The sequence below is a fragment of the Crocodylus porosus genome, unplaced genomic scaffold (assembly GCF_001723895.1).
Source record: "Crocodylus porosus isolate Cpor-Errol unplaced genomic scaffold, CroPor_comp1, whole genome shotgun sequence".
Lineage (NCBI taxonomy): Eukaryota > Metazoa > Chordata > Crocodylia > Crocodylidae > Crocodylus > Crocodylus porosus.
The window spans coordinates 4990920-5013976 of NW_017728924.1; the positions used below are offsets into that span (position 1 = coordinate 4990920).

The 23057-nt window shown below is 45.1% G+C and overlaps 1 protein-coding gene across 4 annotated transcripts in view; it reads right to left on the bottom strand.

Moving 5' to 3' along the window:
* The window catches only part of MAMLD1 (mastermind like domain containing 1), a 306125-nt gene that overhangs the window by 20813 nt on the left and 262255 nt on the right, over positions 1-23057 (bottom strand). For all 4 annotated transcript variants that reach the window (XM_019540265.1, XM_019540264.1, XM_019540263.1 and 1 more), the window contains exon 2: positions 12085-13776. In XM_019540265.1, the coding sequence (XP_019395810.1) occupies positions 12085-13776 (1692 nt within the window). The remainder of the gene's footprint in view (positions 1-12084; positions 13777-23057) is intronic.

Below are 23057 nucleotides of genomic sequence, written 5' to 3' on the forward strand. Positions count from 1 at the left end.
GCTGTAATATTTACAACATGTGCAGGAGTTTCCCCAGATGTTTTCTCTATATAAAAGGTGTGGAAGAACGGTGCTACAAGAGGATGCAGTTTAACGGGGTTAGAAACACATGCAGGGTATTTATAGGTCACCTGATTCTTCGTGGGCCTAATACAGTGAATTACTTTGTTACAGCTGTGGCACAAAGGGGCTCCTCACAGCCGTGCCGGGAGATTCTCATTCCCATATTACTTGAGAACGTGGACCGCAGGCAAAGAAAGTCCAGCTTGGAAACTTTTAGTGTACTGGTCAGATTCAGTTTTTTAAATGCCTACTCCCAATTAGAAGGAAAAAAGCAGGCTGTGTCAAGAGAAGACGGTACAAAATAACCTCACAGTAACTTAGACAGCAGTGGTTTAATTCCCTCGAACGTTTTCCCTTGAGAGAGAGATACCAAAGATTTGTACTTCAGAGGCAAGATCTTCTTTACAATGGCATGTGCACACCGCTGTTGTTTCAGAAGCCTCCACAAAGTTCACACTTTTAATTAAACAAGACAAGAAATCACACTGCAAGTTTAGTCACTGTCCATAAATATTTGTGAATTTAAAAATGTGTGCAAAATCTGGGGAGATTCCAGCAAATGAAAGCTGCAAGTTTTGCACACCGGCACAAAGGTGGTATGCGCACGCTTAACCCATTGAGATCACCTACAGACTTTGTTTCATCCAGGGACTCTCGTTCCGGACACAGGTCATTTTTAAATTAAGTCACTGGGCCCTTTGGCTGCATATCACAAATGAAGCCACCAGGCTGAGCGGGTTGCGAAATGGATTCCCCCCATTCCCATGCAAAACATTTGACAAAAACTAAATTTAGATTTAAAAAAAATGCCAAGACTGTCATTAAAAAAAACCCCCAAAATGGAAAATTCAGTTTCAAATAGATTATAGAGAATTTAGGATTAATAATGGAAACACATTTTTCCTTAACAAATATTTGAGAGAAAAAACTTTATCTGGCTCTACTCACAAATTTTCAGACCTTTAGTCAGTACACCGCGATGCCGTATCACTTTCTGTTTCTGCTAATCTTAAGTGCTCTTAAATCTGTAAATAAATAATATCATCGGAAAATGGAACGCCATTCACATTTCAGCTGCAACTGTTCACTTCAATGCTATCAGCGTCCCCATTTGGAGTTCAGGATGTATCCATCTAGAGTTGTGAACTGCCCAACACATTTTGGAGGGCTGTATAATAATAAATAATCACAACACCAAAGCCCCACACTATTTGTCGAGAATTCAGAATTCCCACCGACGTTAACATGGAGTTTGGGTTCGTGAAGTCTGCAAGATCAGGAACAAACGTGCAAAAGGAAACCCGGGTATATAGACTTGGCATTTCTTCTTTGAGAGAGAGCCTAAAATCCAGAATGGATGCAATTGAGAGAACACACACAGCACTACTTCCCAACAGCAGGTATTGTTACTAAACTCTGAGATTTTTAAATTGCTTCAGAAATCCAAGAACATTTCACAGTGCTGGGACTTTAGCTTGAAGCAGACATTAAAACCAATTGCATCTTTAAACTGAGTCATTTTACTGTAAAGCTTTCACCAGAGATTTCAAGGGGTTTACAATTTTCTTCCCTAAGTACATTAAAACAATTTCCTTCCCACTTGGAGGAGCTGTAATAATTCAGGTATAGATGCAAAAAGGGGGGGGAAAAAAGCACAGTTCTTACGTTACAAACAACAAACTCCCAAAAAACAACACAGAAATGTCATTATTTACTCCAGGTTCTCCTAAGCCACAGTTTTGCTCTTAGGTTTGTACATCTTCCATAATGGAATAAATGAGATCCATGCAGACACACCTCTCAAACCGACACAGGTAACAACACCGCCTCCTAATATTCTAGCAGAACTGTAGATCCTGGAGAAATGTTGTCATTCCCAATCTCCTCTGAAGCAGCCTGGATGCTTGGTCAGCCCATGGTTACTGCTCTGCATTCAGCATTGCCCCTGGTGAGTGTGGGGCTGGAAAATGTTCTTTTGCCAGTAAGTGGAGAAGGAAAAATACAGCAGGAACAGCTTAAATCCAGATCAGAATGAGCTCAGCAGGGAATCTAAACAGTCAATTGCCAGAATCTGCACTTTTCAACCTCATTCTGCTTCTTTGATCAGAATTAATTTTGAGCTACAGCGATTAATGGAGTAACAGAGGAAGTCACGGGACATCTCTTGGGAAAACAGACCCAAACAAAAAAAAGTAACTCATCCTCGTTATGCACTTATTCTGTTAAAAAACCCCACGTTTCCATATAGAAAACAAAAGGGAGCAGTTTCAAAAGGGGCATGTGCTGATTTAACAAAGAACGGAGCAGAAAAAGGGGTGTGGAAAATAAAAAGAACAGATTTAAGATCATTCCTTGTTTAAACAACCCCTTTCAGCAATGACAGAGGGAAGAGAGCCTATCCAAATATAAGTGGCTTGTAAATTACACTCCAATCCAGACAGAGCAAGAGCACGTGCTTAATAATGCTCGAGAGCTGCTCGAGAGGAAATACGAGAGTGAAACGCATTCGGTATCCAAGGGGAGACTTCCAGCAGGCCCCCGTCTTTAAGTACCAATTGAAATTAACTTGTTTGTGTTGGGAATATTAGAGTTGTCCCAGGATATATGTCCTAATCTCTCTGGAAAGGGAAGGAAAAGATCAACATTAGAAGGCTGAAAGTCCAAAAAGAGCCTTCTACGGGTTTCTTCTCGTCACCGCTGTGCACGGAATAGCAGATGGTTTAGGTTTTTTGTTTATTTCTTTGCAAGGGGCAGGTTTTGCTTCTGCTATTCCTGATCTCCCATAAAAACCATGCCCCAATGGAGATCAAGTAACCAGTGTAACAGACAATGATGTGAATGTGCTCCACGTTGAGGAAACCCAAAGATCGCAGCTATTAAATTGGTGTGGAACAAGGGCAGTTAATTCCAGCGTGAGTTGGAGCTGCAGTCCCCTGCAACGTCCAAGTTCTCTGTCAAAAAGAACCACGTGCCATTTCCCAGCTCTCTCCCTGCTCCTATGCCAACCTCTTTCCCCCATGTTTACCTGTCCTATCAGAGTAGGCCTTGATCCCAGAGACTTGCGTATGGGGTTAACCTCACACATACAAGAAGGATGACCCTCAAAGTGTAGAGTTTAGCAAGTGCACTACTCTTTCAGGACTAGGGCCTCTGACTAAATTATCCAGGTGGGATGTCTGCACAGAGCTGTCTGCAACATGAACTCCCACTCTTGTCCTGGTCTTCCGAGGGAATATAATAACAGTATTCCTCATAGGTGCGCGTCACCTTGCCTTATGTTCAGGTTTGGACCACCCTGGCTTTGGGGATCTCACTTTCATCTTTGGTAACATTGCAGCAGAAATGTTACACAGTGCATGAATATACACATGCAATTAATTCAAAGCAATAAATGCTGGAGCAGTTTGAGATGGAGTAAACTACTCTCAGGCACATCTACACCTGTGCCTGGGATAGCAGCAATTTGACCTGGGGAAGAGCAGTTTACATCAGGGCTGCTCCTGCCCTGCTCTGTCCTGGGCAGCAGCGCTGGGTAATGGAGGAGCTGGCTGGGGCATGAGTGCCAAAAGTGCGGAGCTGCGTGGCTAGGCAGCAGGCAGGTGTCTGGCCCCCTGCTGACTGGGCACAGTTTACACCCATGGGCAGCATCTACACCTGTATTTAATCGCAGTTAATTACTCCACCATAAGATAGCACTGTCCCTGAAAGTGCTATCTTACAGTGGTGTTAATTAGTTTACTGAGGCCTAATACTGTGGCACATGTAGAAGGTGACACTTTATTCTGAAGCCAATTAGTCTACTCCGCAGTAAAATTCACATGTAGATGCAGCCTGTGATGATGAGTTTATATGGATAATACTGCTTATGCTGAAGAGATTCATTTTCTACCTCTTTTTATTGGGGGCTTAAATGGTAGGTCAAGGCTGACTTTTACCCCCAACAACCAGAAGGGTTTCTGAGAATGACATCATGAAATTATAACATTCTCTCTAAATCCAGCATAAAAAAATTAGACTTCAGAACGTGCATGTAACGGAGTGATTAGCCTTCAAAGCCTTAAGAGACAGCTACATTCCCACTGACTTTCTACCAATGATTACTGAGTGATACTTGAAACAGCCCTAAGCGCTTAATACAGAAACACTGCAAAGTCAAAAGGAGCAGGCTGATATGCTACTTAAATGGGACTAGTTTTTGAAGACCGCTTGTAACAGCGTTTCACTTTCAACCCTTAATGTTAACAGCTTTGAAGGGACTGCTCCTAATTTGTTTTTAAGACCATTACCTTCTTCTCTAAGCTGTCTTCATGCAACACCATTTGTTCTAGAAGCATATTTGCCATACAGAGCAGATCCATAATGGCAGTTAATTTGCACCATTTTGCTTGCTCCTGTATTAATCAGAAAACTGTGAATCATCCCAGTGTTTCCAGACTCACAGATGCATGAGAGAACCAATGAAACTAGTTCAGTTTCTCTCTCCATTCAGGCCCAGAGACAATATCAGTTCCTGTTTACAGCCACGTCTTTGTTTTCCCCCACCCACACAGTGAAATTTCTCCAAAATGCCCAGAGAAAAAGAAAAGACACTGAGTTCATTTTACCAGGAAAGTTATTTCTAGGTACTGCACTTGAAACACAACATGTTTGCATTTTTATTTTTTGCGTGCTACTTTGCTCAGGCAGAGAACTACAGAAGTAGCCTACCCACAAGGATAAAGTAGCCAACTGTATTTCCCCGAGCCTCCAAACTGTTGAATAATTGCTCGATTAATGTCTGACGGCAATTAAAAGGATTCTTCCCTTTACTGTTGCATTGGTTTTTTACCCTTAACTCGAATGATTTCTGCCTTGTAAAATACACACAAAGTTTTTGAATACTGTACGATGGTAAGACCAGAGACATGAGATACAAATCAAGTCTTCAAAACATCTTGACAAACGATTTTTATGATGCGAGTGTTAGCTGCTGCTTTGTTAATGTCAAGTCAAGTTAGGTCCCAAGTTTGGCTGCTAAAACTCCTTGGAGAGAAACACTTTCTACAAATGCGGCCAAAACAGGAGCAAGATATGTGGAAGTCAAAAGAAGTTTTCAGTGACAAAAGCACCCAAAACAGGGCCCTTGGAAAATATTCACTTGCCATCATTCAGGAATATATTCTGCAGTTCCCAAGCCAAGAAAGTGCTACGGCTCCATGGCCTTCTATACGGGGATACAAGCTGGGTCGCTCAACTAAATCGCTGTTTTTAGTATTCTTGTATAAAAATGATGCTCAGGCAAACTGTGACTTCATAAGGGGAAAGCCCTCCCATTGTTGCCACTGACAACTCAAAATCCTCAGCGTTTATAGTTTCTTAGCCTGCAAAGACCCAGGGCAGGGAGGGGGAACCCCAACCAGAGAAGACTTTTGTTCAGCCCTCTGAATGCTTTTTGTGCCAATGAAAATCAAGGGGGTTAATTTTTGAAATCCTAGCTGGTAGTTAGGGCCTGATCAGGCAAATCAGGATAACTTTACTCGAGCCTGTGGCAATCGACCTCCATGGGGCGGCTGGGAGGGAGGCTGTGCTGCCAGGTGTAGAGGATTTTTTGGCAAGATCTTTTTCAAATGCACCACGGGCCAAATTCTGATTCCCTGACTCCCTTTGGGTATTTCCTTACTGGAGGGGCAGCCCCAGTAAAGCTGTACAGCCGGCTACTGCCCAGTGTGAGGGAACGGTGGACAGGGTGGTCTCACGCTAAGTCAGACACACGCTCCTCAGCACAATCGTATGACTTCCCTGATACATTTGTGGCGCAGGCTTTTCTTCTTTTCTACTACTATTAAAGAAAAAAGGAAACAAGCGTCTGTTACTTAAAGCAACACAGGGACACACTTAAAAACCACAAAAACAAGATTTTTTTCAGAATTAAGGCAGAGAGCGTGAGGTGGTGGCTCACTGTCCCTGAGGTCTAGGGCCACTTGCAGCGTGTCCCATGATGTGCTGCTGTTCCTAGGGACCAGGAAGTTAATTAAAGGAAGAGCGTCAGGCTGAAATTCCAGGCTTATCTGGGGGGGTTTTGGTACATAAACGTGCCTTCTCTTGCCTTCCCTTTCATCTCCACCAAGCATTTTAATCAGTGTGTATGAATATGCATACATCACCTTCTTGTCTGTACCCTGTTCTTTAAAACCAATTTCTGGCCTTGCATTTTCTTCCCGGATAGATTTTTAGTCCTGCAGCATGAGTGAATATGCTAGTTTATTTCTGTGGGGTTGCTTGTATCGTAAGAGCTGAACTGTTGGCCTGGACTGTTTCCATCTTGTTAAGAATAAATTTAAGGCAGTGAAAGCATGATGGACTAGGGAAAGTGTTTCACCTCTGACACAGCATCCTTGCAACGCTCTGAAGACATAAGGGTGGTGATGGCAGGGATGGGGATTGTAAATGAAATACCAACGGCTCAAGTCAATTTACAACAGGAGGTGGGTTATTACTACTTCCCTGCCAATTATTCCTCTGAGGTTGATGCACTATGAAGAGCTTTTAGATATCTCCAGCTCTACAAACTCGCTTTTAGCAGAACATAAAGATGGCTGAACTAGAAGATCTGATACATGCATAGAGCAGAGCTACTGGAAACCTCAATACCTTCTTAACACATCCCAAAATACGGGCTGAAGAAGCTCAAAGGCTGAGATTTAAATCACAGAGATCCATTATACCAGGGGGTTATACATTCAGATCCAGAATCAGAGGGTAGAAGAAACAAATCAAGGAAAATACCGTACTAATGTCAAAAAGTCAGCTATGAATTAGAAGTCTCCTCTGTAATTTAATAGTTAAAGCCTGCGTTTTGAGGTTATGATGTGACCAAACTCACCAGAGCTTTTTCAGCATTAACTCCTGCTTCTAAAACATATTTAAACGTTATTTACTGGGGGGGGCGGAAGGGGGGGCAGAGACAATGACTGCTCTATAACACTTTCGTGCCAGCTCCTTTGAGACTCTGTTGAAAGAAGGGGGGGAAATCTCTGCATCTTGGAGAAAAACAGTTTCAATTGCACAAATAAATATAAAAGCAGAAATGACCAGTCAAGAAGATGTTTTCACATCTGTGGAGAGGTCAAACTCCAGGTTCAGACTTATTGCTTTCTGTAATCCTGATTCATCACCGGCATTCTTTATTCGCCTATTCAAAGGCACTTAATTAGCTGAAGGGCTTGTTGCTTTGCCTTCAAAAGCTCTCCACTCCCTCGAAGGCCTCAGCTCTGGCATTGTGCTAGCACTACCCTTTGAAATCAAATCTGTTTTTCTTCTGCGCGGTGTTAGTAAAAGAGCAATATTTTACAAACTTTTCTAACAACAGTCCCTCCTTCCCTCCCCCCCATGAAAAAAAAAAAAAAGAAAAATAGAGAAGGGATAAGGAGAATACCAAGCCTCTTGCAAAGTGCCACTGAAGATAAGTCTGAGACTTTAAAAGAAAAAAGTAGACAGAAGTAACCAATAAAATCTGGCCAGAATTTTTGATCTAATAAACAGGAGATTATTAATGCACGAAAATAGATGTATTCTCTAAGTCAGGCAAGTTTTCACATAACGCCCAGGAAATCCTGCTTAAAACCCTGTGCTTTCCCCTGAAGTCACAACAGGATTGGGTCTGCTTAGCTTCAATTCCCCCCACTCTCCACCGCCTCTCAGAATTAGTTATCCATTTCTATCACAGCAGATGAGTATAAAATGTTACCATGCCAGAATAGTATCATTTTACACCCGCTGTGCTCTGACTTTCCGCCACTGCAAATGATTTCACATGTTTCAAGGCAATGAAGAACTAGGCACATAGTATTAACGTGTTTACATCCACATAGATAATAGCCATAGCCTGCATCACATTATGGTATTTAACTGGGCACAAGGGTCAGTTTGCACTTATGATTACCAAATTCTCCTTCAGATTTCTTTCTAGATGTAGAGCACTCGTATTCAGAAACAACAAGAAAAAAAATAGTTTAAATGTACAAAGAAAAAAATATAAAACTCTAGCTTGGGTTTTGGTTTTTCTATGCAACCTCTAATTTACTCTGCCAACTCAGATACAGTATTACTAGCTTTCACCACAGTTAAAGAAACACTGTCAAGTCCCTTTGTCAGTGTGTTTTTTCATTCTTTAGCATCCTCTTCACTATCCTGCCATTCACCATGTACTGCTCAATAGCAACATACAGCCTATTAATAATATCACTGTCCCTCTAGTTCTGCCCCTCTCTAGTCTTCCCCTCCTACGACTTTCGGCAACAGAGCCGAGGCCAAAATACCTTTTGTTGACTGCTCTCTGCACAACTCAGTGCCGGGTGTCAACAGGAATGTGCAGAGCTCTAAGTATAGCCGGCCCGGTCGCTGGAGACAAGTGGTGCACAGAAATGTGGAGCGCATCACACCCAAAAGATAGCAATGTATTATTTATGCCCTCCACCAAACAAGCTGCAAATCGGTCTTTTGCTCTTAATCATATTTACACAATCCAAATGATACTCCCCCACCAGATTACACAAGTCACATTTTCCTTTTCAAAGCCTGGAAGCGCCCCAATCCACTCGTTTCATCACAACTGGAATTCAACCGCTATAACTACAGGCTCTCTTGTCCCATCTCTCATCTTTTGGAGACCTTAGGTTCCACTTCAAGGACCCAGCTCTTCTCCCACTGACAGGAATCCAAGGCAACTTCCCTGAAATAGTCACATGTTAACAGTGTAACCAACAGGCTGTGGAGTTTTGATTGGACAGAACTCCAGATTTGCACATCCAAACTGCATTTATGCATGCAAACCATGTGGTCTGCCTGGGCAAATCTCTCGTGTGCCCAGCTTTCCATATGCTGACGCCAGGAAGACAGGCAGCCAAAAAATGCATCTGTGGCACACTGCATACTTTTGGAGACCCCTTTTGATTCTTTGGCATCTACGGCCCGTCCTGTTATTGTGGCTGTTAGAATCCAGACCTTCTTGCATCATTTCACTCCGCGAGTTTTAAGTATGAAATGAGCCGAATGAAAACTTGATAGCAGGCACAGACTAAGGCTAGCAGTGCCCAGCTTTACAATATCACACAATGCAAACGGTCAGTGGCTAAATCAATATCTGTCAATGCTCTACAATAAAAGACACAGCGCTTCAGATGTGCAAAGATTAGACATTATCAGATTTACCAATTTTCCAGGCGATATGGGATTCTGGAAAGAGACTGGACTAAACTGCAAAAATATAATGTTTAATACAAAAACCTTTGACATGGTACAAGATGGGCGGGTTACTCCGCCTTGGGAATGCAGAGCTGTCTTTTCAGCATGCGCTAAAACAGCAACAGAAAAGACTCGCTCTCTGGGTTTGTGTCACAGCAGCTGCTCCCTTCCCCATGTCGCTCTGCCTGCTACAAGGATCAGATTTCATGCTTTATTGTTCACCCTCCAACTGGACACCGTCCACATTCTTCTCCTCCACAAAGCTGCACCTCTCACTCCGAAGCGGAGAGCGCTGGGTCTTCTTAGAGATTTCAGTCACATTTACAAACACGCACATACATGCAGAAAGTGGATGACTTTTAAAAACCAAACAATGTCCCTGGTACAGTGTGAACTTCCTTGTGAGCAGGGATAAAAATGGAGTCTTCCCTCAACAGTTACAAGTTTTCAAGAAGCAGAAGTTGTCACCCCTGGACCCTACATTTCTGACTCTAACTTTTGAAATAATCTAAAGCTGTTTGAAAAGTCTGATTCGCTGTGAGCCTTGATGGAGTAGGAACAGGCATGAAATATAAAAGACCCCGATTCTACTCCCAGTTCCGCTCCTTAAGTCAAAAACGTCCCCAGGTTATGCAGGACTGAAGCTGGTACAAGCGAGATGAGGTGTAACATCTCAACCGCCGTGCCTTTCGACCCAACGGTGCAACCAGTTGTTAGCAAATCAGACTGAATATAACATTCCAAGAAATGCAGTAAATATTCTTGAAGCCTGAAGCTTCCTGTATCTAGAACATTTTCCAAAGCTTTCTTATAATTTTGCACCGGTTATCATTTTTTTCCTGGAAAAAAGGATGATCTGCTTTTTCCGTAAGAAACTGTGGTAATGTTATGAAACTTTGATACATGTTCTGATGCCGAGCACTCGCCATCTCTCATAGGCAGCTTAACAGGCTATAAAATCTGGAGCAGCAGTGTCATTTACTGTATAATTAATGTAATAAGTTTTAGCTTGTAAAATCAGTGAGGCTCTGTGCGCTTACCTAAGTGGTCTGAAACTGAAATACTTGCTCATCACTGGTAATTACTGCTTCGACTCTCCTTGATCTTTACCGATAGTCCCCACATTACACCCTCTCTCTGGCTGGAGGCAAAGGCCAGAGATACAGCATAGGCCAGGCAGACGGAAAGTTCCCCAAAGGGGAGCTGTTTCCATCCGTGAAAGAGACTCTGCAGAGTGGATCTCAGCAATCCAACAAGGGTGGGACAACTCCACCCCGTCACGGGAAAGGGGCGCAGGGAAAAGATGCACCAGTTAGACAGCAATGCAACCTAGGACTAATCTCACTAAAGACAATGCTTGAACGTTAGGCACATGCTTAAGTGCTTTGCAGACTCAGGGCCTTGCAGTCCCTAATCAACCCCTCAAGTGCTCTGTGCCCACATGTCTACAGCCAGCTATGCAGCAGTGAGGTGCAGCCTTCCCTACCAGCCAATTTTTAAGTAGCTGCCTCATAATAAGAGACTATTGAGCACAGGTCATTTGGAAAGAAAGGTGGGTCACCCCTGAAATGACACCCTGGAAATAAGCCAGAGGCAGTTACCATTAAGAAGCTGACATATACCAACATTTACCTTTTTCTTATTCTTAGCAAAGGAACAGGCTGCTGTAGCTAAGAAACCAGAGTGTGGGAGCTGGCACTTTAAAAAGCTGACCACTCTACAGCAAAGAAGAATGAAGAAGTCCAGGATTCTGTCCTTTATTTCCCAATCATCCAAGGACAGCCCAAGAAAACCATAGATAGTAGCCTTTTACAGGCATTAAAGATGCTAACCAGTGGTGACATGATGGGACTCCATGCCACTTAGTGGCAAGAATCACGTGTGCACAACGCAGTCGCCATGCAGATTCTACTGCCAGAGTTTTGCTTCTGGCTAGCAATGCATTTTGCTGGGGCTGAGAGGTTGATTTTTAATCTCTGTTTTGAAAGGTTTTCCAGCACCTAAGATATAGGTGTTTCTCCCTCACTCCCAAGTCTGTACAACAAATGCCACCCCTTAAGTTCTCCCTTTAAGGGCCTGTTGTCCCAATGAATCTCTCTGCAGCAGAATGGCAGTAGATGCAACTCCTCCTATCTCCCAGTGGGAGTTATTCAAGGGACCAAATGGCATTCCTCCCACACTAGCCGTGTTCCCGGGTTTAGCCACATGCATGAGTCCAAGGCAGGGCATGGCACACAGCCAATGCAGGTCACTTCTGGTGAGTGCTGGCAAAAGGGATTTCAAGACTGCCTTTTTGCTAGTCAAATTATGCTTCATCTGATCTGCTGAACATACTCTGGCTGTATTTTCATCCCTCCTGTTTCTACCTGGCTTCAGAGGTATAACATGGAGCTGGACTCGGTTCTGCATATTAAAAAAATACCCATTTAAAAAAAATAAATGGCAATGACAGATAATGGAAAATCCGTCAAGGGAACACATCTCGGCTGCTAACAAAATAAGCTAAAAGGCTATGCTTAAAAAGAACCAATTTGTGTGGCTTGAGACACTCCTTGTGTAATAGTGTGAAGTTATCCGCACAGTGAGAGGAAACAACTGGGGAGGCATGTGATGGAATGGCATTGCATTTTAGTTGCAAAAATAAATCAGAATTACTCTGAAGGACCCCAGGATGCTGTTATCAAGTTATCTATGCCTGTACCCAAAAGACTTAGGGGCACTATAGATGAAATGCTAAAGTGAGGCAAACAAACCACAATCAGCATTTTCCTATAACCCTGTAATATAGAGGGGTCTCACCTGTCTGGGTTGAGATGGCAGCGTAGGCTGCATTGGTCTCTGCAAGCGAGGTGGCTGCATGAGCTGTCGAAGCTGCTGCTGGATAAACTGCGAGTTGCTTGCCTGCTGCAGAGCCTGCTGCGTGGTTGGAGCTTGCTGCTGCTGTTGCTGGAGATAATGTATGAGGGACTGCTGCCCCTGCCCTGCAGTCATGGGGGGCATCTTTTGAGCCGTTGACTCAGATGTAAAATGAGACAGTGGTTTGGTGTTATTGAAAGAAAATTGGTCTTGGCTGACCGGATTCTCACTCACCAGTCCCGGCTGCAAGCCATTGGATGGCTGCTGCATAATGAGGTTCATGTTTTTGGTCTGGCTGGTCGTCATCGATTTGAAAAGCGGGTTCTGCATGCTGGGGGAATTGCTAGGGGGTGTGATGTTGGGGATTAACGTGCTCTGAGGACTGAAGGGTTGCTGGTGGAGAGCCGGGCTTGACAATTTTTCTGGCCTGTATGGTGGGGAGGGTCCCGTGCTCGTGGAGGCCATGCTAGAGACCAAGTTGTTCGGTGGACTCTTAATATTGTTGGCAGGGATGCTGGTGGAAGTCATGCCAGGCAGCATGGAGCTCTGAGGGCTGAAAGGCTGCTGATTAAGAGCTGGGCTGGAGAGCTTCTCAGCCCCATATTGAGGGGAGGGTCCACTAGATGGGTTGCTATTGGAAGCCATGCTTGAAAGCAGAGTGTTTTGAGGACTCTGAATGCTGTTTCCTGGTAAACTATTAGAGGTCATGCCAGAGACCATGACATTTTGAGGGCTGAAAGGTTGATGGTGAGGGGATGATCCTGGCCTGTAGGGTGGAGAAAGTCCTGGAGGGGACATGGTTGGCCAGCTGGGAGCCTGTGGCTTAGGTGTAGATACTTGCTTGCTTGCTGCCAGCTGCTTTAGTTGTTGCGCATGCCAGTTAGAGCCAGGCATGTTGGACAAGGGTACTGGGAGGATTGACGGCGGCTGATTCTTATTCTGTGCCGCCGTAGAGATGGGCGATGCAGCCGCTTTATTCGGAGGAGGAACAGGATAATTTGCCCCAGCGGATGAAGGCCTCATCTGGGGGGATCCTCCACTGGTTGGATTGCAACCTGGAGAAAAGTCTTTGTTAGTAACATGGTTCTCCAGGTGAGACGTCTGGGGAGAGGGCTTTGGAGTGGTGCTTATGCTTGGCTGCGAGTGACTCAGGCTCAGCGGCTCCTCAGCTTTGCTTCCCAAGATCTTCTCAAGGTCCAGCTCATTTGGAGACGGATCAGGCATTTTTGTCAGCTCTTCCAACAGGTCCTGCAGCTCCTGGTCCACAGACTGCATGCTGCTTCCTTTCTCGTCATAGTGAACGATATTATTTTGTCCACCTGTTGACCCTTTCTGACCTATCTCGGTGTTGGGTGGTACGGAAAATGGAGAACCAATGCCACTGCCATTCATGTGATTGTTTTCAAGTAGCACTGGATGACCAGCCACTCCTAGAGAAGGAGCACCATGATTGGTGGAGAATGGAGAGTTCTGCATATCTGGACATGGCACATTGGGATTGGTGCCTTGGCCCATGGAAAGAGTTACATCATCAAGGCAGAGTCTCTTATTGTCACTTGGGAATATGACATCAGGCACGCCACTGGAGGCAGGAGAGCTATCATCTTCCAGTTTTCTCTTAATGGATCCCTGTAACTGCAAGAAAAGAAGCTATTATTGACCTTTTAATAACACATCCTACAGCTGCAAAGTGCAAACCTGAGACACTGAGAAACCTTAGTTTAAAACAAAACATTAACCCATCAGAACCCTTTCCGCCAGGATTTCAGCCGTGCACCTTTACTGAAGTCAGAGTCAGGCAAAGACTAGACCTGACATGCTGGTCTTCAAACAGATGTTAAAGCTGTAAAATACTGGCCGTCTTTGTGAACAATAATAAGAGGCTTTTTTTCCTTTTTTAAACAGTTTCTAGTACCATTTCAATTAGGACTTTATACTCCCTGCATAAACAAACATGCCAACATTTTTATGGAAAAAAAAATTAGTCTAAACAATGGCAGATTTGAATAAATCATAGAATAAAGTCGGGTGACCCATTGCCAATGATTGATATTAAATTTAGACCTGAGACAGCTAAACTATTTTACATTTTTCATACACAGGGCATCTGAAATAATTGGCACACCGTCTAAACAAAGCAAAACAAAAAACCATCTCAGCTAACCAAATAGATTTTCAGCTCCCAAGCTCCTTAAGCACAAATGTTTCAGCCTTCACAAAACACCTAAAAATCTCATTTTTGTTTGTTCTTATGAATCAGCAACAGTATAGGCTTTGTTCAGTTGAAGGATTGCAACTCATTGACAAAAACTGATGTGTTTTCAAATATAATAAAGGCATAGATAACTTGTGTTCCTCACTAAATGGGTGAATCACAAATCCAGAAATCTTTAAGAAAAAAAAAAAACCACCAGTTTTTTTTTACTGTATGTAAAGATAGTTAAACTGAAAACAATGATTCTAACACGCACTCAACAAGATATGCCAATCTTTTCTAAATATAATTATCTGTAGTTCTCATTTTAATAACCATGACCTGTGTGTCATAGGATTAATCAGACATTAATGCTGCTGCTTCAAGTTAAGGCCATTAAAATTATGTTCTTATTTATCAGTAGGGAGAGACTGCATTTAGAAAATTACCTAAATACCAACAGGCAAATCAGAGAGGGTCATTATATCCCCTTAAATGTGTTTAGGATAAAACAAACACTTGTACGCTTCTCCTAAGCTTGGCCTCCAATTAAAATTTTTGCCAACTTTGCCAGTTAGGAGTGTGGAAAACAAAAATATCACCCCCACAACAGATGTGGCTTTGCTGGCAGTAGCCTAGTGAATCTCCAGTTACAACGGAAAACAGCCCTTCTTTGGGCTAGCTTATAGGGTAGCCTATTCAAGTCAGGAAACTAGTATAAAAACTTGCCATTATAAGCTGTCCCTCCACTAGAAGGCTTTACTGGTACAGATACACTTATGTAGTTTTTTGCAGACCCTTTCTAGTGTAGATAGTATTCACTTCTGTAGCTCGTAATCTATACAGCTTCTCCCACTGTCCCTAATACTCAATTTCCAGTGTGTGCAGAGAGCAACGGCAGATAAAGCCTCTACACCAGCTCCTTTCCTTTTGGGAGAGATTTGTGGTTATTTAAAAGATCCCCTGGCACGTTTGCAAGAATAAAGGCACTCAGCCAAGTGCTCTGACCTAAACCAGGTTTATCAACTAATTCACCCACTGTGCTGTAGCTTACAATGTCTTATTTGCATTCTGCTGGCCCCTGGGGAGCCCGAGATCAGGACTCATTGTGCTGGGCACTTTACAGACCCAGACCAAACTTGGCCTGCCCCAAAGATGTCGCCTCTAATTGCACAAGCAAAAGCTAAATTTTCATTTTCTCAGGGAGGACTGGGAGAACAGGCCTTATGCAACAGCCTGTCTCCCCCCACTGCCTCTGTTTTGCCACCTCTTACTTTCCAGGGCTGGGAAAGGAGGAGGATTGTGTGGTTGGGCTTGTGGGATCGCTGATCTACGGGTAGTGTTTAGACAGGGCAAGGCAGGTACAGAGGGAAGGCAGAGGGTCACTCGGACAGTGATGGTTTGAGGGTTGGGGTGGAGAGGTGAGCCTGGGGGTATGGTAAAGGTAGCTTCTGCTCAGGCTTTACATGGTGCTTGGCCACTCTTCTTGCACAGTTTGCAGGTGGGCCCCGAGAGGCCAGCTTTGTGCTCAACGTGGGCTGCACTTGAAACGCACTTGCAAGTTGCAGCTGGTGCAGGACGTGGGCGCTCGCCTGTCAAGCAGTGCTAGTTACAAGGAACACACGCTGGGCGTTTGACAGCTGTACTGGATTCCTGTTGTCTTCTGTTGCTGGTTGGGGGAGCTATATGTGGCTTAGGTCCTTCTTGTGCAAGAGTACCTCACTGTCCTCACTGCTGTGGCCACAGGGACCAAAAGTATTTACTATTTAGCTCCAAGCATCTGGGGGATCCTGGCAGGCTGCTGTCAGCAGAAAGTTACAGACCATCTTTTAATCCAGAGGCCTGACAAGGCCAAAATCTGTTCGTCATGGCATGAGGCTCAGGTCTTCTTTCAGGTGTTTGCCTGAAGCACAGGATGTCTGGCATCACGTTCTTCAGGGGCATCCCTATTCTTTGGTTTCATAAATTGGGGCTAAAGTTGCATACTCAAGCATACCCTGCCCATGCGCTCCAAGCCACGGTAGCAGGGCACAACACCTTCAATCTAAGCATGTCCACATAGGGAGCTTGCACAGGTCCCCTCCCATCTCTAGAACAGGCACCGCATGTTCCCAAGTGGCACGCCGGGAAAGCTAAGGCTGGAAACTGTGGGGCACCGGCCATACTTGGCCAACAGGAGTGCTGGCACACCAGTCCCTGCCAATGCTTCTCATGCCACGGGACATTCCTTTGCTCTGAGTTTACTGCATAGAAATCTGGGCTTCCAGAATGAGCAGAAAAATATTTTGAGAGAGTTATGCTGGAGAGTAAACAAGAAGAAGAAACTCAGTTTTCTCCTGGATATTACTAGAAAACCAGTCTGGGTGGAAGATCAGGATTCTCAGAAGGGCTCAGCCTCTCCAGCTGAGGGCTGGAGCATGTGGAGCCCTTTCAAGCAGTCCGGCCAGGCCTTATGTGCTACAGCAGGATCAGTGGGGTGCTCGGCTGTACTGAAAGCCAGCTCTTATTAGGTGCCTAACCAGAGCCAATCAACTTTGAAAAATCAGTCCCTGACTGACACTCTTAAAAGCGCTTGTCTCAGGGTGTTCAGGAACACGCAAGCGTTTAGAAGCATTTCCTTTTTACATTTAGTAAAATCTCTATGATTTTTTAAAGCAAAAGATCTTGGAATTTTGTAATGGCCCTCATTTTTATGGCACTTGCAGATAGTGTCCACAAAGTGCAGTCGGAGAAGTAGGGGCAATGCCACTGAATTTAGCAAAGCTGCCTTCGCTTCTGCCAAGGCGGAATACAGCCGCGGCACCCGGAGGGTTAGGACGCTACCTTTAAAGCATCCCAGGAAAGGAGAGACGGCAGCATTGTGTCAGGCAGCAGCTAGGTGTGGCACTCTCTCATTGAATTAGAGAACTGGTTTTTGTTAAAAGGCTCACCTAAGTATTTCATGCTCAAGCACACGATTCATTACTCATTTACAGTGCACTGTTCAGCCTTACTATCTCTGTTAGGAGCCTGCTAGATTTTTCTCCCCAAGTCCCTAAATCCCATTTGAATGCTTTCAGTGGAAAATGTAGTACATTAACATGCCACTGTGGCAATTCTGACAAGTAGATGGGAGAGAAATGCAGCTGTGTGTTACAGAGACACGCGCTAGTTGAGATAATCTGCTTGCAATGGCAGAGGATGATCACTGCTGGGCTGTTTTCTAGAAGTAGGGGGGTGTTCACAGCCAACTCATCCAATATGCTGCGTACTGAAGGTCCTTATCATTCCAGTTGCTCATGGGTACCTCCACCCCATGACATCTTGCTTGTGTACGACTTGACGCCTTCTACCACAAGCACTTGTGCCACCTCCTTGCCTCGCACTGGCTCTCCGTAGGAAAAGGGGCTGTTTCACTCCAGTTCTCTCCCCCTTTCAGCATCTGCTATCATTTGTCATTACTTGGCAAAAAAAAAAAAAAAAAGAAACAAGAACAACAATGGAAACACACTCTGCCTCTTTCTGTGCTGCTTACCATGCTGCCACACTCTGGTTGGGAATGAATGCATCTCTCTGTATGCCCGCGTGTGCCCACAAATACAGTTGCACCAATGGACTGCTGCTGTACGTGGCTACGTCTGTAAAAGCTTCATTCATATGCACAAACAAGGACTAAACAGACAAGCAACCAGTGTGCTCTCATGTGACCTGGTGAAAATTCGTTAAAATGCGTTCAAGTGCACATGATAGCTTCTTTTGAGTGCGAGTTGGGAAACAAAGGCAGGCCTTCTGATTTGGGGGGAATTGAACTCCGAGGTCTCCCATTATCTCTGGTCTGCTTTTAAGAGTGAGAATGACGCGCTCCCAGTTCTACTTTTATCTCAGAATGAAAAGGCTGCATTTCTGGGAAAGGCCTGAGCTGCCAATGAGAAGTACTGCTGGCTCATAATGGTAGTGTAACGAGAATAAATAATAACTGTTTATACTCCTCCTTCCAAGGAAGCTGTACAGCTGTGGTTACAAACATCTCATTTGTCACACACTACCTCCACGCAGAGAGGCAGTTCCCTGCATGTGTGCCTGCACTCTTCTCTGCTGGGCAAGGCAGAGAGGGCAGGCTCCACGAGCTATAGCCAGACCCTTTGCGCACTACCCTGGGGTGGGAGGTTGCCACAGTGGGGCCTGCAGTCTCCCTGGGCTGCACTCGAGGTGGCTTGTAGTCCCGTTACAAGAGCAGCCATGGTGCATTAGGCACTTTTCGAGACAAGGCCTCCTCCCTGAGAAGCGTAACCATCTAGACAGGCACAGAGGGGCCAAGGGTAGAAGTGCGAAAACTGCAGCAGCTATCAGGTTGATAAGGGATGGAAAGCAGTGCTGGTTCCACTTATTTTTTTTACAAACAGATATTCACTGGAGCAAGCTCCCTTAGTGGCTTGCTGCCCGGGCATTCAACTTCCTTTCTTTCTTTAAAACATAAGCTGTCACCAGTCATGGTTCTAGCTTGCCACATGACTTAAAAACTGTCCGTCCCTTACTGCCAGCCAACAGTAACCCCCCTGCCGCTGGTTCCTCTACTTGCCTGGGCTCTGGAAGGAGAGTTGCCACTTGGCGGGGCATCCCGCTGCTAATGCCAGCATGTCTCTCCTTCCACCATTGATAGACTGGATCTATCACAACAGCACTGAGATATTCCTAATTTCGGTCAGTGTTTGGCAGCGTTGATAATGGGGGAGAAGAGAACGTGAAGCCTCCTGTTGGGTGAGGCAGCTTGGCTTCCCCGGCATGCTAGGTCTCCCCCTAGAAACCTAGGCTAGAGAAGCGTGAAACACCTGCACTCCCGCATCTGAGGAGGAGCTACAGGGCCAGCCAGAGGTGGCGTTTACCTTCTGGGGATCCTGTACAAAGGCTCAGTTGTGGGCCCCTGCAAAGAGGTGAAGGCACAGTGTATCAGCTCACTACATAACCATAATGCAATGTGGGGGGGGAGGAAAGGCAGTGGTCACTGCCTCTGGGACCCCCAGGTTCACAGAGTAGAAGGAAGCAGCCCTGTGTGTGTAAGGAAGTTGTCCAGACACTTGATGAGGTAGTGCCAGGGAGACACAAGCACTGCCAAGTGCAACCTTTGCATCTGATCCTTCTTTTCAGTGAATGATTACCACCTGGGGATCCATCAGTCCTCACACCCTCGCCGCTGGGCTGAGCTGCACAATGCCTTCTTTTGCTCATGTAGTGCCATGCTCACCTTAGCCTGCCGGACACCTCTTATCCAGGCTCACCTCCTCACTCAAAAGGGCATTTTGGATGGGGAACTGGCATTATGGCTCAGCTACCGAAGGACGCATGACCACTCTCTCTCCAGAACACTCCCCAGACCTCCAAAAAACCAGTCTTTTGTTTTCTTCCCGAGGCCCCTCTGCTGAACAGAACAGCCCCCCGTGTGTGTGCATCGTTGCCGCCTCCTAGTTGGCAACAGCACCGTTGCCCTGTGTGTCACGGTCCCCCCACAGCTAACAGATGAAGGTCAATTTTCTTTGAGTCAAAAAGCAACAGGGACTTGTACTTTGAACAGAAGAGAAAGTGAGCTTCATCCCTTCTTCCAGCCAAAGTGGTGCTTATTCAGCACATGGAGCTGAAGGACATAAGCCAACTTTTAATTGGCCACAGATATGCTACAATAAAATGTATAAACAGACAAGTCTGCAGAAACAAGCCATCGATTGCCACCGGGTGATCCCACCTCCTTCAGCGGACCCCACCGGCACACGGCAGGCGCAGCACCTGGAAGGAGACTGCCACTTCCAAGTGCAGCCTCAGCACAGTCCACCTGGCACCGCTGTTCGACCGACATCTCGCCGTCTTTTATCACCATCTGTCTGCTCTCAGTATGCATCATAGTAGAACAAGGCTCTCCTCAACTGACTTACTGGCACCGCACATACTGACTGCGCTGGCTGGGGCACTCCAAGGGGCCCAAAGGAATCTGTCATCCTACTCCCGCCTCAAGCGCTATTGCTCTTATGCCTCTCTGAAAACCCTAGGCCAAGTGGCACGGATGCTCCTGTGGCTAAAGGCCTGGCTACAAGAGAATGAGAGAGGACCAGGAAAGAGATTATGTTCTCTAAGTTGCCTTCTGGAGCCCCCTGCACTCGGAGAGCTTTATGCAAAGCCTTCAGATAACTGGGGGATGCATGTCACCAATCGTCTGCTGAAGACTTAATGTGTCCGAATGATGCTCGGGGGAATGCACTTAACTTTCAAGGGGACAAGCTAAGTGCAGCAACCCCAACTCAGGCTATGGGAAGTCAGATAGCTACGTTCTGGCACAAGGAAGTGCAAGTTCCTACACCCTCCCTCCTTCCCAGCTGCTCAGTGCCCATTGCACCACTGTCTCTTTCCTATATGAAATCAGAGTCTAAGATCTGCTTATATGAGTGACCAGAGCAGGTATCTCTCTCTCTCGTAAATGCTAGACATTGTCGTAACTAGAAGTGGTTGCCAGAGGCAAACTGTTTGCAGCACTCAGCCATCAAGACTTCAGTCTCTGTGGCTTCAGCGAGTTTCAATGAGAGCTATCTGCACATCAGCCCAAAATGCTTTTATCTGTTCTGACAAAAGCAGTCACGTAATGAGAAAACGAAGCTGGCAGTTTTCCATTTACAACAGACCAACTTCACAAAACTCTGTAACCGGCTGCAAACGTACAAATAGGGAAGACTCGCAGTTTGCAGTGACTCACTTCTCTCTGAACCAGTTGGAGTCTGATGATCTAGTAAACCTTGAAGACTCTCCGTGAAATACACAGGTAAGACTTCCCCGGGACAGGATGACAGACCACAATGATTGTGGGGTGGATAGACTATACAGTCACAGTTCTTAAACAGCAGCAGTAATTTAATGTCCTGCTCAGATAGAGGCAGAGACTCCAGTGGAAAGTTGGCTTGCACATGGGCAGTGAAAACACGCAGGGAGTAAGGAGCCCAAGTTGATCGGCTAGAGAAAACCTGTCAGCACATTAAGAGGTCAGCATGCTTAGCACATCCTCAAATACCAGTTGGGTCCTACAGACCTGACTGCAATCTGGCAGCAGATGTTGACACTGCCTGGCTAGATCCCAAAAAAGGACTTTTTCCCTGAATACGAGAAGCTGTGTCTCTACAGGGAGAAAAGGAGGCATGTTTTTACCCATTTCAAACCCTACGCCAATTGTAATTTTAAACTGTGCTAGCCAGGCAAGATAAGTCCAAAAAGAGGGTTCACCTTGACCAGCTCACGTTTATTGGAACTGCAACCTGACTTATCTGCCCAAGTTTTTAACACAGGCTAAATATATGCCATTTTCCCCCCCTCGCTGTAGATGATCCAGTGAGAAACAATTCTGGGCTGCATCAAGTCTGTGAAGCCTTCAAGATATATCAGTAAGAGCCAGCCTCGTATTTGTGTGCTAACTGTTATGAGGGCCATTACAGTTAGACTCTAGGCTTTCCTGGGAGTCTTACATTTTGCTTTAAAAAACAACAATAAAAATTCCTGACTTCTCAATGAAGGTGCCATCTAGACACCTCGTGAGGCTGTAGATGGTGGACCTAGTAGGAGTGTGGGGGAAGAGGAGGAGAGTGAAAAAGAAGGACCAAGAAAATTGGAGACAAGGGTCTGCAACGGAGCTGTCCAGTGGAAGAGCAGGTATGGGGAGACTGGATAAAAGATTCAACCTGTACAAGATACAGCTCCTGTGCCATGCATTATCATCGAAGGTTGGGGACTATCACACAGGATGTACACGTTATCTGGAGTTTTGGTTACTTGTGTACGCAACCTGCTCCCAATTGTTAACAAAGGAAGTATGAAACAATCCTCCAAAGCAGCATGCTTTTGTGGAGAGCTACAATACACAGGTCACATAATTTCTAAGTACAACTCCTGCCTTCTTGGGATCCCGACCCCTGCCTACTGAAATCGGTGGCAAAGCACTCAATGACTTTATTGGGGCGCAGTCAGATCTTCTTCACCATCCTTTTAGCATCAGCCATGATTTCATTTTCAGAAGACTCCCCCCCTGCAGGAACCGCTCCTAGTCCTGTGTCAGCTGGAGGGATCCAGACCTCTGCTTCAAAGAGAAAAGAACTGTTCTTTTAAAGCTATTTTTCCATCACTGGCGCACTGTCATTTTTATTGCTTCAAGCATTTTTAACAAGAATACAGTGACAATTTTAACACACCTGTGAAAAAACAGTCTAATCAGATTTACCCTTTCAGCTCATAATCTGCCTGTCTGCATATAGAGACCTCGTTTTCAATGTAAATGCCTATTAAAGGAGCCTCCTGAACACCTGGGACCATCACCGTTTTCCTTCCCTCCATCATGCCAGAGCAACACAGAGTACGCTACCTCTTTTTCTTTTAATTACAGATGCATTCTTAAAATGATTACTGTTGTTCTGTCACTTCCTCATCTAATTGATCTTCTTCCCTGTGTAGCCATATGGCCCAAAATGTAATCCCAGCTGAGAATACTTACAACTACAGGTTTCAGCTGGTAAACCCAGAAGTCTGACATGATTGGCTGGGCAAAAACAGAAAGATGTAACCTCAGAATAAGCTTCAACCACCTAAACCAACTGGAAATTCAGCATGGGCTGCCAAGAAGTATCAACTTTAGCACAATGAGCTTTACACTGTACCTTAAATAAGCTTTTGTGCATAAACTCTGAAATCCTGACCAAAAATTAAAAGAAAAAAAAAAACC